Raw genomic sequence first — 16,012 nt, 5'->3', positions numbered from 1 at the left:
AGACAGACAGAGAGACAGAGACAGGAAGAGAGGCTTCAGTTGCTTTTGGTTTTCCGGGGCGGACAGCGCTGGGGGGTGGGTGTCTGCGTGTGTGTGAGTGTGTGCGCCCGTGTCTGTGTGTGTTGTTTTCTGTCTTGGCCTCTCGCAGGGAGGCCGGGCCCCCACTGGATAATCAAAGGACCCAGAGGCGGCCGGTGCATGGAGGGCAGGACAGGGCAAGAGTGAAGAGGAAGGAAGGGAAGGGGGAAAATAGAGGTGCGGGGGTGTCTGGGGGCGGGAGCAGGAGGCGGTGGGAGGAAGCGAGCAGCTGTGGTATTTGGAGCAAGTATAAATAGCCGCCTGGACGAGCTCGGCCAAACAGTGGTTTGCAGCTGCAGCCCTGCGGGCAGGCGGTCCACTGTCGGCCACACGGGTTCGTCCTGGGCACGGAGTTGGGCAGTGGGCAGGCAAAGCCCCTGGGGGCTCTGACCGGACACCCCTCGCCATCGCCACATCTCCTGATGCTCTCCCGGCCAGCCATGTTGCTGGGCGGCCTCCTCCTCACGGTGGCCACCATGACTGCAGCCCAGCGGAGGGGGCAGGAGGCGGGCGGGCGCCGCCGGGCGCACCGAGTCCAGCACGGCCAGTGCAGCTACACCTTCGTGCTGCCCGAGCCTGAGCCCTGCCCGCCGGAGCCTGAGGCCTTCGGGGGCTCCAACAGCCTCCAGAGGGACTCGCCGGCCGCTGCACTGAGCCTGGGGGACTGGCCGGCCCAGCGGGTGCGACAGCTGGAGAAGGTGCTGGAGAACAACACACAGTGGCTGCAGAAGGTAAGGGCTTGGCCTGCAGAGGGGGTGCTGGGGGGCTCTGGGGTCTGTCTCGATGGGCAGGGGGCGTGTCCGCCCCAGAGGCCTTCCCTGGGCACAGAGGGCCAGGCTGATGGGACCCTTGTCTCTGAATTGTACAGATTGGGATAATGAGGACCAGAGAGGGCAGGGATGAGCCTGAGGCCACACAGCAAGACTGGGCAGGGTCAGACTGGAAACCTGGCTCCCCAACAGCCATTCATTCATTCATCCGATAGAAATTCACTGAGCACTGACCACAGGCCTGGCCCATCCTAGATGCTGGAGGATACACAGTAAACAGAACAGTACATGCCCTTCTGGACTAGTGGGGGAAAGAGGCGAGAAAGAGATGAACGATGAATACCCGCTGCGTCAGATGGTGAAGCAAAATGAAGGAGGGTAGAGGGCAAGGAGTGACCGGGGTGGCTATTTGAGGTCAGGTAATTTGAGAGGACTTCTCGGAGGAGGTGGCATTTGAATTCAGAGAACAAGTGAAGTGATGGAGCCGCCCGTGCAGGTATCTGGGGGAGACATTCCCGGCAATGGACAGCAAGAGCAAAGGCTGTGAGGCGGGACGCAGTTGGGCGCCTGGGGGACAGCAGGGCAGCCGAGGGGCTGGGACAGAGAAAGAGGGGGAGGAAGGGGTGAGGGATGAGAGCCCAGGGAGGGGAGGGCACATGTCAGGCCTTGGGGCCACTGGAAGGACGTTGGATCTTGCTCTGAGCATCTCGGGAGCCACTGCAGGGTTTTGAGCCGGGAGAGACACACCTGATTTGATTTTAACAGAACAGGCTGTAGGGGGCAGGACGGGTGCTGGGAGCCCAAGAGGAAGGCCACTGCAGCCACAGGCAAGAGATGATGGAGGCCTGGAGCGGGATGGGCCAGGGAGGGGGGTGGCCGGTCAGGTTCTGGAGTATTCTGAAGGGGGAGCTAACAGGCCATGCTGATGAATTGGATATGGGGTGGCAGAGGTCAAGGAGTTGAGAACTCCACCACCATTTTGGCCCAAGGCCGCTCTAGGATCTTCTGTCTCACTCTTAGCAAACACTCTGAGCACCCACTGTGTTCCCAGCTGGGGCGAGGCACTGAGGTGCAGAGGTGAAGGAGGCGGGCTTAGCCAAGGGTGGGCATGGGGGCAGAAAAGGCATCCTGCGGGGTCCAAGAAGGGGCTGGCCGCAGCCCCTAAGTAGCAGCTGCTGAGAGAGAGAAAGGGCCCCAGGCCCTTGGCACAGCAGCAGCCTGAGCGGTGGCTGGTGGGGAGGGGAGTGGACCAGCTCCCGGAGCTTCGAATGTGTTAACCAGCAGACAGCGAGTTGTAGACTGTAAGGAGAGAGCAGAGGAGGAAGAGGCAGCCCACAGTGCCTCTCCAAGGAGCAGTCCCTTCTTACCCCACGGGTTCCAAATTATTCACATCATGTGCCCAATCAGCAAACAACGTTTGCTCCCCTGATGCCTGCAGATTTGTTTAATATTCATGCACATGGACCCATGTTCATATAACACGTACAGGGTACAACACATATGAAGATAGAACTTAAAAAAGATGACAAGAAATCATGTGAATTGAAGGTCTGGTAGTTTCCTCCTGTTTTCCTAAGGATGGCCCTGTGCACACCCTGAGACGATCTGTTCCCAAGATGCAGAGGCGTAACGTATCTAACCAACCTGTGTCATGCACACTCGCATACACACTCGTGTGCGTGCACACTTAACTTCTTATCTCATTCCTGCCCTGACCACTGTCTCCTCAGCCCCTCACTCACCATCTTGCCCACTCGCCCTTCTACCCAGCTGCCCTGCAGCACATCCAGCCTGTCACCATCCCACCCCAGATCCCCCTCGAGGGAGCTCTTGGCCTCACACACTGGAGCTCTCAAATCTGTGTGTATCTCTTCAGGCAGCTGTTTCCAGTCCCATAAGGGTCGTTCCAAATCTTTCCTCCTCCTCAAGCCTCTATCTTCACCCCGCTCATCCTCTCACCAGACCACAGGCCTCCTACTTCAACAAGAAATGGGGCCGAGGGGAGAGACGCCTCTCAGTTGCTGCCCCACACTGCAGGTTCACCAGTGCACCTGCCAGTCCCCAGAGCCTTTCTCTGGCCCAGAGGAAAGGGGTTCCTCCATGGGCCAAGGCCACTCTTCCCTCCTAGGCTGCGGGTCCCTCCCCTGCAGCCCCGCAACGCCTCAAACCAACCATCCTCTCCTGTGTGCCTGACAACTCCTCCCTCTCTGCTGGTCCTTCGCCTCAGGGTTTACTCACATCCCAGTATCTCCCCTGTTAGAAAAGGAAGAGGGAGAGGAGGGGAAGAAGCCTCTTCTCCACCCACAGCCGCTTGGACTTCTGGCCTGGCTCTCAGGAGTACACACACTCTGCTTCCGCCTCCTCACTTCCCACCGCCTCCTTCCCCGAAGGTCACCTCCCCGTCCACTTCCCGCTTCCCATGGCCATGGCCCGGTCTTCATCTGACTTGACCTCTTGGCACATTTGACATTGCTGACCAACACTATCCTTCCAGAAACTGTCTCCATCAGCAAGTCCTCATCTACAAAACATAACTACTGGGACCACTTTCCCAACCTCCACAGCCCCACCCTGGACCTGCCACCTCCGTCTCCTACCTCGACGGTCATCACGGCCACCGCCCTGTTTCCACCCAGGCCTGTTCTTCACTCAGTAGACAGAAAGATCACATTAAAACCTAAGTTAGATCCTGTCCCTCCTCTGCTCAAAACCTTCCCGGGGCTCCCATCTCTTCAGAAGAAGAGCAAAAATCCTTACTGGCTGGAATACACCCCCCTAGACACCCACGTGGCTCACCTCTGGCCTCCCTCAGGTCTCTGCCTAAGTGTCACCTCCTCAGAAAGGCCCTCCCTGTCCACCCCATTTAAAATAGCCACCTCCTGTCACTCTCTGTCCCTCCCTTCACCTGGCTTTGGTTTTCTCTCTTAGCACTTATCCCACCTACTCTTAAAAGCATTTCTTTTGGTCTGAGAGCTCCAAGGGGGCAGGGACCACATCTGTGTTGTTCCCTACTGGGTTCCCAGGGTGTAGGACAGTGCCTGGTATGCAGTAGTGCTCGATACGTGGCTGTCGAATGCGTGGATGCATGGATGCATGGATATGTAGGCGCATGGACGCATGGGTGCGTGGGTGCATGGATGCGTGAATATGGGGGTGCATGGATGCGTAGATGCGTGGGTGCGTGGATCATGGATGCACGGATGCATGGACGTTCCTCCAATCTCCCAGGTCACTCCCACTCCTCCTCCTCTCCTGCAATGTTCGTGTTTCCCAGGACGTAGTCTTGAGGCTTCGTTTCCTCCCACGCTTCATGGTACTGCCCCCAGGGCTGTCCCCAACACTCCTGCAGCACCTCTCCAGCCTGCTCCATGATGACATCAGATTGGCATCTTATGGACTCCTGAGCCCCAAATCCATGACCCTGACCACACCCCCATGCCGCCAGGCATCTCCCCTCTGAGGGCCCATGGTGTCTCAACTCCAAAGCTGCCTGAAACTCAGCTCTTCCCTCCCCTGCCCACCTCTCTCTGTTTGAGGTATTACCACCCAGCCAACAGGCCTCCTGCGGCCAAAGCCAGGTGAATGCTCCTGGGGTGGCATTCACCCCACCTCACCCCCGGGTAGCAGGTCCCGTCCATCCTGTCACCTCAGCTTCTCTCACTGGCCTCCATCCTCCTGTCTCCCTGGCTGCTGCCCTGGCTCAGGCCTCATCACCTCCCACCTGGCTCCTCTACCCTAAGTCTCACCCTCTCAACCATCTGCGACTCCCCTGGGTGCCTGGTGCTCGGGCAACACTGGCTGACCCAAGGGATGGATTTAAAGCGGTGGCTTTTGAGTCAGAAGGCCACCCAGCTCACGTCTTCAGCCAGCAGTGGAATGTCCTCTCCAGGTGTTTGTCCACCTAGCCTGACAGTCCTGGGCAGCGGTCACCATAGAGCGCCATGGGGCTAAAGAGCACTGCTGTGGGAGTCAGGCAGACCCGAGTTCACATCCCAGCCCTGGGCTTACTTGCCACTTGGCTGTGGATGAGCGAGTCTCGGTTTCCCCATCTGCAAAATGGAGAAAATGACAGGATGTCAGGGGGTGGCTGGGGAGACCCACGAGGATGCTCACATGCCGCTCTCAGCCGCCGCCTGGCTGCAGGGCGGGCTTCGGGATGACGTCAGGTTGCCCATGTGGGCAAGGATGCAGTAGATTGATGGGCTTTTATTGAATTCAACATCATCTCTATTTCGAGCCCTGCACCCCTGGGTGGGGAAGCTCGGTCTTGATCAAGACAGTCCCAGGGTGGCAGGTAACCTCGGGGCTGGGAGTGTCACTGTCCCAGATGGTGTTCTCGAGGGGTCCCCAGTCCTGCTTGGTTGCTGGTGGGGTCCAAGCTGGTGTTCGTTGTGACTTCTCCTGGGTAAGGGGCCCTTGGGGTTAAGCGCTCCCTTCATGCCCCTTGGTGCTCAGGTCACTGCCAGGTCACCCGGTGCCCGTGGAGCCTGCCATGAGATCAGACCCATCGGCCTAACCACACCTGGCGGGCACTTTCCCTGGGTCCTGTCCTCCTTGGGGAGCAGCATAGCCTGGAAGGTGAGAGCCCCAACTCTGAAACCCAGCTGTTGAGATTAAAGAATCGTCCTGCCCCTTCTTAGCTGTGTGACCTGGGGCAAATTGCTTCACCTCTCTGAGCGTCAGTCTCCTCGCCTATAAGACGGGATGACAACACTACTCACTTCTGTGAGGATTTAACAAGATGATGTGCATGAAGTCTTTAGCCTGGTGCCAGACATATAGTAAATTCTCTATAAATGCTGGCTGTTTCCATTAGAGGCTCTCCTAGAAATAGAAACACAAGTCCTGCAATCCTTGGGTCCTTCCTCCCCCAGCTGAGACATGTGGCCCCTGGCTCAGGGATACACAGCATGTGAACAGTCATCCCTCCGACTCCCCCGGGCCCCTGTCATGGATGCCTGCTACCTTCTGAGGCTGTGACCTTCCTCTGGCTTGTCTCTCGTGCATTCTCTTGGTCTGGGCACATCTGAGTCTTTGACACTTGAAGGCTTCTTTGTGGCTTCGGCTATAATATCCTAGAAGAGAAAAAAAATTAGTTTCAAAGTATTCTTATCTAGTAGCATCATCATCATCACCATCACCACTAGGGGTGACCAGAGATGACGGGGGTGGGGGGGTGCCTGGCCAGACCGAGCACCCAGCAGGATTCCGTTCATCTGGGTGGATGCAGGGGCGCTGTTGCAAGCTCCCAGCAGCCAATGCCTACCCAGCCCATGCCCCCAACCCCTCTCCTTGATCCCCCAGGTGAGGAAACTGAGGCTGGGGAGGGGAAGGGACTTGCTAGAATCACACAGCAGCGAGAGCCAGCCTAGATTCTCACTCCAAACTTCATACTCTTTCTCCTCACTCTGGAGGGTGTCAAGGAGATGGTGGAGGCAAGATCTGAGCAATAATGGGCTGTTTCCTTCTGCATCAGAATTCCTGAATCCCAAGATACCCACTGTCTCCTCCCAGCATGCAGCTGGCTGATGCCCTCCTGCCAGTGCTCAGAGTGCAGGGGGCAGAGGGTGCCTGCTCCCTCTCCCCCTCCTTACCACTCTCCTCTGCAGCCCTCCCCCTCTCCTTCCTTCTACTGTTCTCCCCTTCCTTCCACCTCTCTCCCTTCTCTTCCCCCTCCTCCTGGAAGGCCTCTGCCCCAGTGACTCACGTCTGGAGTTGGTGTTGTGGGGTGCACATCAGCTCTTGGCTCCGCTCCACCCCTCATCTGGGTGAAAAGCTGAAAACCCACAGCCAGGAATGTTGAGGGGGTCGGAGGACAGAGCCAGCTGGAGAGCAGGCTTCTGTAGCTGGGCCTGGCGGCTCAGTGGTTAGTCACATGGCCTCCCGGGGCCCATCTGGCACTCGGTGCCTCGTCTGTGGAGAGCATCTCCCGTCTGGAGAGCATCTGCCCACAGCAGGCGCTCAGTGGAGGCTCCTCGTGTTCCTGTCATTCCCTCAGCTACCCAGGTCTCCCCGCCAGGAGGTGCCACACTCTGCCCTCTCCCGTGCCCCCCACAGGGTTCCATTCTGCAGATGAGGGAAGTGAGGACACCAGGGCTGACACAAGCCCTCAGGCGCCCCAGCCCACCCCCAGCACCCGAGGGCAGCACAGCTTCCTCTGAGTCTCTGGGATCTCAGGGGCAGGGAAGACTCTGAACCCCGAAACTGTGGGGCCCCCACTCTCTCGCCTGCGTCGGCACCGGGCCCTTTCTACCTGTCTCCCTGTCTGTCTCTGCCTCTCTCCAGCTCCGCATCTCTCTGCCTCCTGCGCGTCTCTCTCATGGTGGCGCTGACTCACCTCTCTGACTCTGTGGTTGTCTCCGTCACTCGGATTCTCTCTCCTGTCTGGCTGGCGTCTCCATGAGTCTCACCCCTGTCTCTCTCTCAGGTCCTCCCCTGCCCCCTAGGCCATCTGTCCCTCCCACCTCTACCTCCCCAGGTGTCCGCATGCTCTGTCCACACTGGAGTACCCGGGACACACCGGCCGAGGGCCAGTGCCCACCCCTCGGCCGGGCTGCTCAGCTGGGGCCTCCCTCTCTTCCCCTTCTACACCCAAAGCCAAGCGGGAGCGGTCCGGGGATGGGCAGGAGCCTCCCGGCCTGGCACTGCCCCCAGCCTCTGCCGTCCGCTCCAGGTCCCTGACGTCAAACCTCAGAATAACTCGACCCCTCAGCCCAGTGCTCTCGAGGCCTCGCCTGGCTGGACATGGGTCAAAAGCACGTCCAGCGGGAGCGCAGTGTGGGGTCCTGGCCCAGCCCGAGACTCTCCCTGACTGGCCCAGGCCTCCCAGCTGCCCCGGCCTCCCCAGGCTGCCCGTAAATTCTTGGCATTTTCGCCCTCTGGTTATCCAAACAAGAAATGAATCTCGGTTGCCGAACAAAATGTCTTGGGATTTGATTTCCTAACTTCACCGCTGGCTCCTTTCTGTTTGGGGATGGGGGTTGGGACGGGGGAAAAGCATCTACTTCTTGGAGGAATGGGGTTGTGACGGCTGGCCCAGATGCGCTCGGCCTAGCGATGACCAGGGAGCAGCGGCCCCTCGCACGGCTTCCGCCGGAGGGACAGGTTTATCCGTTCAAGGGCTTGGCCAGGCCATCCCGCGGGGCAGGGCCACGTGTGTCTGGCTCTCTCCTCCGAGGCCCCAGAGCTTGGCCGGGCTGGGACGTACACAGACCCTCTCCCCTTCTCTCCTGGGGCAGGACATGTGAGAAAACAGGCCCCCTAAGCCTGCACCTCTGCCCAGATGCCGGCCTCTGAGCGTTTGCTTAACCGCAGAGTCGGCTCTGAACTGTCTGGAATGGACCCCAGAACCCGCTGTGGGGTCTGAGGCAGACTGAGCCGGGTCAAGGGGTCATGTCCCAGAGGTGCGACTGACCAGCTGTGGAGCTCTGGAGAAGCCACCTGCACTGATTGATTCCCCTGTACAGTGGAGCTCAAAATACTCCCGTCTCCCAGAGAGAGTGTTGGATAAGGAAAGGTAACAGAGTTTGTGGCCAGCATTCACTGAGCACTTGCTGTGTGCCAGACACTGTCCGACGTGCCTTGTGAGAATTATTGCATTTAATTCTCACAATGAGCCTGTGAGGTAGGATTGTTTGCCCATTAACGGATGAGGAAACTGAGGCACCAAGAGGTTGAGTGACTTGCCCAAGGTCACACAGCCAGGAAGGGTGAGTCAGAGTCACACTCAGGCTGTCCGATGCCAGAACCCACACTCTCAGCACGCAGGCCAGTGTCCTAGCTAACAAACGACTGTGTCCATTGTGACCCGGCCCCTGGGTACCCAGCTGGGGCCTGGGAACAGAGAGGCCCCCGGGCACCAAAGGGGACGCTCACAGCTGCTAGGTTTTTCCCTTCCCCCAGGAGCCCCTCAGCCAAGGAGAGCTTCTCTAGGGACTTCTGCACGGAAGACTCCGGCAGCACCTCAGCCAGCTGTGGCAACTCTGAAAGCTGAGGGGACCCGGAACCTCCCTCTAGGCGTCCTCACCATTACAGTACCCATCCTTGGCCCAGGGCCTGGGGAAACCCCACAGAGACAGAGCATGGCCTTGGGGCCCGGCTGACTCAACCTGAATCGTATCTCCGCTGCTTGCTGGCTGTGTGTGCTCAACCGCTTGCCACTCTGTGCCTCAGTTTCCTTGTCTGTGAAATGGGGACACTGCTAGAAGCCACTGTGCAGGTCACGGTGGAGGTTGAGTGAGTTAGTGCACACACAGGGCTGGTGCAGCGCCTGGCGTAGAGGGGGCCCAGTAAACGTCGGCTGTTGGTCACACACCGGAATGCACGGCGCAGGAAGGGAATCCGTGCTGGAGACAGCACAGGAATCCAACTCCAGCTTCTCTACGTCCTGCCTTATGTGTTTGGGAAAGTCCCCTTTTTCTCCTCCCTGGGCCTCAGTTTCCTCGTCTGCAAAATGGAGGATGCAGAGATCTTGTGGAGTCTATGAGAAACGTGGAAATGTGTGAAGACGCAGAGGAAAAAAATCACTTATCCCAAACACCTGATCATCTCCTAGTTGGTTTCCTTACAGTTTATTCTATGCACTTTAAAATTGTACTGAATGTTTTAGATAGAAAGATCAAATAAAATTCCTTGTTCCCACAACCCACCTTAAGAAACAAAACCTTACCAATACCTTTAAGCCCCTGCCCCGCTCCTGCCTCCTCCCCTACCGGAGAGCTGCTGTGACTTCAGCGTCGATGACCTCTCACTCTGTCTATCCCTCCCTGACCAACGGATATTGTTTCCTATATAAATGGCGCCACACTATTATATCTTTCTAAAATTTGCTTTTGTTCACTCAACCTTATATCTGTGAGGTTTATAGTTCTGCAGATGTGGGAAAGGCCTAAGCCTCAGTTTTCCGTCTGTAAACCCAGGACGATGGTAGGCGCATGCCTGGGTTTGCTGTGGGGCCTCAATGACCAGCGTGTGCCGAGGTCTGGGGACGTGCCTGGCGCTGCTTCTGCTCGCAGGAAAGTGGGAGGAGCTGTTACTGCTTGTTCTCTCTTTGGGGGTGAGTGCGCTGATACACCTATGGGCCGCTCTCTGTGCCCGACACTATTGTATGTGTTTTACAAACGCTGACTCATTTAACCTCATGACATCCTGAGAGATGAGGACTCTTACGAGCTCCATGTGTTGTGGGGAAACTGAGGCCCAGAGAGTTCACACAGCTGTGAAGTGAGGGAGGTGGGTTTGAACCCAGGTGGGCTGGCTTCAGACTCACACTCTGAACCGCTACACAGACCGCCTCTCTCTGCCCCCGTGTTACAGGTGGGGACACTGACCCTGGGCAGGGCAGTCACTCAGCTACATTCATTCCGGGGTCAGTGGCAGGAGTCAGACAGAACCCAGGGTTCCCGACACACAGCTGAGGACATCTTGTGTCTCCTCCCCATGGTGACAAGACACACAGAATGTCATGAACCTCATGACAAATCCATGCAGCCTTACAAAGTTCTGGGATTGTGTGCACACGCACACATGCTCACACGCACAGTTCTGAACTTCATTTGCCAGGTGCGAGTACCCATTCCTCCACTCACTCAACCATCCCTTCCACCAGTGTTTATTGAAAGCTCACTGGGCTGGGCCCTGTGCAGTGCGGAGGATCCAGCACTGAGCAAGGAAGACTCGGCCCTTCCCCTCCAGGAGCAGTGGGAGAGATACTAGCGTACTAATATCTCGTGTGTAATGACTGACCGTGATACATGCTGTGAAGGAAGGGCTCACCTGTTCTAGGGGTGAATAATGGGAAGCCTGACCTTGATGGAGGGAGGGCACTAGGAAGAAGGACAGAGCTGAGATCTAAAGGGTAAATTGGCAGTTACTAGGCAAGGGAGGGAAAGGAAAAGCATTCCAGGCACAGGGAACAGCAAGTGCAAAGGCCCTGGGGTGGAATGGAGCAAGGGGATTTGGAGGAAGTGAAAAGCGTTCAGTGTGGCTGGAGCACAGAGAGCCAGGCGAGGGTGGCCAAGCTGAGACTGGAGGGCTCACAGGGGCCAGACCAGACCTCCCCGGGCCTGACCCTGCTCTCAGGGTACTGGCAACTGATGTGGCCACTTTTCTGCCCTGCCCCCAGTGAGGATTGCTCTGCAATGGGCAGTGGCCATGGACATCTGGACCTGCTCCTCCTCTCCTTGTCTTCTCCCTGTGGCCCCTTTGCTTTGGTACACTGGGTACCTGCCTCCTCATGCGAGATGAGGCTCAGAAGGCGGGACAGCCACAAATCTTCAGCAAATGTTGATACACACACCTACTGTGTGCCAGGCGCTGCACTGGGCCCCCGGGCTACGACCTCGTACAAGACAGAAGAATCCCAGCCCCCGCGGAGCACGGATCCAGTGCCCATTTCCTTTATTCCCCTCAGGCCCCCTGCAAGGGGGACACAGTGAGCCCTGTTTCCCGATGAGGCCACTGAGGCTCAGAGCGGCCACGCTGGCCAGAAAGAAAACTGCCGAGCGGGCCTGGACCCCTGCCTGACTCGGCGTGCTGCTCCAGGCCCACGTGGACTTGGCCGCAGCTGGCAGTGTGGCACAGCCAGGCCTGTGCCGGGAACTGTGGTCGAGCTGACAGTTGAAAAGTGCAGCCCCCCTCGACTGCCCGTTGGGCCCTGACACTCTCCGCTCCTGGCTCCCTGCCCACTCTGAGCCCTGACCCAGAAGAAAAGCAATGGAATCTCTTGCGGGGAGGAAAACAGCGGAGGAGGACTGGGCCTGGCTGCTCAGAGAAAACAAGACACAGAACCCTGGTCTGGGTGAAACCACAGGGTCAGGGCCTGTGTGGGCTCCGAGGGGCTGGGAGGGGCTGGGCAAGGCAGAGGAGGGGGCCCAGCCCGGGCCAGCGCGCCCACAAGCCGCCAAGTCAGCCTCTCTGTACAAATGAGGAAACCGAGACCTGGGATGGCTGGGTAGGGATACAGCCAAGCAGCCGGGCAGGGGGTCTGACCCCTGCAACCTCCGCAAAAGCGATGCGTGAGTTATCTATCATGGCATAACAAATTATTCTAAAACATTTAGCAGCTTACAATGACCGCAAACGTTTATCATCGCTCACGGTTTCTGAGCGTCAGGAATTCGGGAGCAGCTTAAGGCAGTTCTGACTCGGGTTATTTCTGAGTGGCTGCCCTCAGCCGTCAGCCGGGCTGCGGTCATCTGAAGGCTGGCCCGGGGCTGGAGGGGCGGTGGCCCACTCATGGGGCTGGCAGGTTGGCGCCGGGGGGTGGTGGGAGGCCTCGGTTCCTCTCCAGACGGGCCTCTCCCCACGGCTGCTGAGGGTCCTCAGGACACGGTGCCCAGCTGCCTCCAGAGCAAGAGATCCAAGAGGGGCAAGCAGAAACCACACCGTAATGACGTAGCCATGGAAATCCACCCCAACCTTTCTATAATATCCTATTGGTCACATGGGCCGGTCCTGACTCAGTGAGGGAGGGATTGCACATGGGCATGCGTACCGGGAGGTGGGATCACTGGGGCCGTCTGGGAGTCTGGCTGCCACAGCAGCCCACCCGAGTGGCGAAGGGCGTGGTCTCAGGACCCGAAGGTGTGCATTCCAGGCCGGCCTCTGCCACTCACAAGCTGTGTGACGTGGGCGCCGGGCTCATCTTCTCCGTGCCTTCTTTTCCTCGTCTGTAAAATGGGAAGGATGGGAGAGCCAAGGGATAAATGATCTATTTGCGAGGCCCTCGGGGCCACGCTGAGGGCTTCCAGGATCTGCCTTCGGAGCCCGGCAGCTGGGCAGAGCTCGGCTCACCCCTCGAGCAGAAACAGGTCTAGTGTGGTCCCTGCTGTCTCTCCAGCGCCTAGCACCGGTCCTAGCACATCTGAACAAGTTTGTTGAACAGATGAATGAGCGCTGAGACTACGTCATACTCATTTCTGGAACGTTCCTCCTGCAGACACCCCGAGCTGGCTCCCTCCCCTGCTGTGGGCCTCCCTCTGCCCCTCCACCCTCCAGCCTCCATGTTGGCATCCCTTCCCTTCCCTGCCTGCCTTGTACCAGTTGTCTCTCCCGATGTCTGTCTCCCGGCCCCTGTGGCCTTGCCTCACCTCTCCCAGGGCCTCGGCAGCAGCTGTGGCTGTGTTGGGGTTCCAAAACTTATTCCTAGCAGCCGAACAATTCATCAGTAGAGATGGGGCACCCCTTACATAAACCACCCATTTGTTCTTTCAACAAGTATTTGCCGAGCATCTCTTACGTGCCTGGCGCTGTTTGGGCAAGGAGGATGTGGCCGTGAACATGGCAGCCCTGCGCTCCTGGGGCTGATGTTCCCACGGGGGAAACAGGCGAATAACCAACGACAGTGGCGATTTCACTTGCGTGAAGAAACCAGACGGTCACGTGGGTGGAGTGGGGTGCGGGGGCGCAGTGCTTACCTTCAATGCGGTGGCCAGGGGACGCTTCTCAGAGGAGGCGACATTGGCGGGGAGACCTGAAAGTCAGAAGGAGGCTGACGGGAGAAGCTCTGGGTGCTTCTGAAATTGGGGGATGTGGATGTGTTTTGGGGGGACACTGGTGGGCAACTCTCTGGCTCCCGTGGCCACTGCTGCAGACCCCAGGGCCCCTTCTCCAAACACGGTGTGCAACCCACAGACACAACCTCTGCCAAGGGCATGTTGTTCAAATCACAAGGGCACACACCCTTTAACTCGGCAGTTCTGCGTGAAGGGCTTGATCCCCACACAGCCTTGCAGGGCCGCTTAATGACCAGTGGACAAGCAGCCCTGGTGTGATGGCCAAAGCCTGGAAACAACCTACAGGCCCAGCTGTAGGGGACCAGCTGAGCAAACAGTGGTGGCCCACAGGTGGAATACTATGCGGCCGTTAAAACAGAGAGGGGAGTCTATCTGGATGAATGCGGAGCAATCTCCAAATTATATTAAGAAAAAAGAAGCCAGGTGCAGAATGGTGAACGGACATTTTTATAGACTGAAGCGGGGGGACATAAGCATTGCTGGTCCATGCACAGCGTTTCTCTGGAAAGAAACGCGGAACGCCCCTAAGTGGCCTGTGGGAGGGTAACTGCGGGCCGGGGCAGGGGTGGGAGGAGGTTTGTTTTCACTCCACATCCTTTTGTTCTTTGGAATTTTGAACAATGTGCTTATAATCACCCATTCAAAAAAATTAAAATTACAAAAATTTACGTTTAGATTAAAACACCCACAGAAAGCCATCGAAGCTCTGACCTTCCAGATTTTCAGTCTGGCTAGATCGAGCCACTAGCAACTGTGTGCAGCCTCCTGCAAGTTACTTTCCTGATTGTGGCCTCCGTTTCCCCGTGTGTGGAACGGGGCTGGGCTGAGGGTTCCCTGTAGGTCCTCCAGGCTCTCTATGTCTTTGCTGTCGTGTCCCTCCCTGCCTGGGCCCCAGGCCTAGGGGACCCCTGCTGCAGCCGTTTCCCCCTCATCATCAGGCCAGGCTCTAACCACCCCCTCCCGCCCTGGTGCCTGGGTTCAGCCTGCCTGGTTTTACCCTAATTCCCACCCCACTTCCAGTACCACCTGGTTTGGATCCTGTTCTTGGGGCAGTTTTGCCTGTTCCCAAAGCAAAGACCGTTTTTTCTCCTGGAAAGGAATTTGCAAAGAAGCCTGGTTCTCTCTGAGTGACCTGGGAGCCGCGGCAGGGTTTGAGCAGAAGATGCTGTGACCTGACTTAGGCTCACTGGGGTCTCTCGGGCTACTGTGAGGGGCATAGATTGGGGGCCGGGGAGCATGGACAGAGGCCCAGGGCACAGCGAGGAGGCTGTGAAACCCACCAGAGATGATGGACACTGGGCCCCGGGTAGAAGTGGTGGGCTGGGGAGAAGTGCTCAGATTCTGGATGGGATTCAGAGTAGAGACCACAGATTTGATATAGGGTAGGAAAGACAGGTGTGAAGGAGGGCTCCAAGGGGTTGGGCCTGAACAGCTGGAAGGATGACGTTTACTCAGAAATGAAATATTTGACCAAAGTCTCAGATATGCAGAGTTGGGACCAGTGGCTGCACCATAGCCATATGATGTAGTTTATTTCAAAGCTAATTCTTGCAGGGGTGGGGGCGGGGGGGGCGGAGTCCAGCCCATTCATTCATTCAACTTGACAAATATCCATGAGCACCTACGAGCTGCCAGGCGCCCTTCCAGGCACCAGAAGGAAAGGCAGGCAGAGCCCCTGCACTCCTGGAGTTGGTGGCCCGCTGGGAGGGCGCCGTCGCGGAGACCTGTGTGGGAGGGGTCTTCAGAGGTCTTACCCTCTCCTGTGCCTGGGCCCCTCTGGCATCTGGTAAAGCTCTGGACCATCTCTCAGAAGAATTATTTTAAAAACGTAAAATTAAATGCATAGATTTACAAAGGAAACAAATCGCCTTGAGATATAGATATCAAAATATTTTTTAAAGCAGATTTGTGATACACTCATAGATTGCCTCTGTATTAATACATTAAATACATTGCACAATAAATTAATACATTCAGTATGTAACAAGACCTGGTGGTGGACCTAGCACCTTCCATTATTTCGAGGTCATGATGAGCGTAAGCAGTATGTTGTAGGGGTACACGACTGCTGTGATGAAACGTGAGAACATCTGTGATTTCTACTGGTGAAAAAGTCACGGACACTGCCACCACCACCGTGGAGTTGGTGGCCTATATTCATCACTGTAGGAAAAGACCATTTCAGTTAGAGGTTGGTGACAAAAAATAAACTGTAACTTTTTTCCATTCACAGATCTCTGAGGAGTCTAGGGACATCTGTTAAGAACACCTGGTTTGTATACTGGTTTTTAAATATTATATTAATTATATCAGTATACATCTCATTCTAGTCTTTAAATCTAAACCATTTAGAGATATGTGATGTAAAAAGAAAACGCCATCACCATCACCCCGCTTGTAACCCCCTCCCCTGAAGCAAATCATCACTGTTAACAGTTTGTGTCTTCTAGGCATCCATATAAAAATACATCATACATATATACATAGAAAAATACGTTATTTGGGTCTTTCTTACACATAGATGGGTCCACAGCATACATAATGTTCTGCATCTTGCTGTTTTCACTCAAGACTATATCTGGGGCATCTTTTCAGGTCAGCATGTTCTTTTTAACCGCTGCGTAGTAGTCCATGACGTGGACATACTGG

General features: G+C 56.6%; 1 protein-coding gene across 1 annotated transcript in view; it reads left to right on the top strand.

Annotated features, from left to right (window-relative positions):
- Positions 1-317: 317 nt before the first annotated feature.
- The window catches only part of ANGPT4 (angiopoietin 4), a 43,937-nt gene continuing 28,242 nt past the window's right edge, over positions 318-16,012 (top strand). Inside the window, exon 1 of the mRNA XM_004433849.2 lies at positions 318-809. Within this exon, the coding sequence (XP_004433906.1) occupies positions 501-809 (309 nt within the window). The 5' untranslated portion in view covers positions 318-500. The remainder of the gene's footprint in view (positions 810-16,012) is intronic.

The sequence above is a fragment of the Ceratotherium simum genome, chromosome 21 (genome assembly GCF_057802395.1).
Source record: "Ceratotherium simum simum isolate JZ-2026a chromosome 21, ASM5780239v1, whole genome shotgun sequence".
Lineage (NCBI taxonomy): Eukaryota > Metazoa > Chordata > Mammalia > Perissodactyla > Rhinocerotidae > Ceratotherium > Ceratotherium simum.
This window is presented reverse-complemented; position numbering and strand designations above follow the sequence as displayed.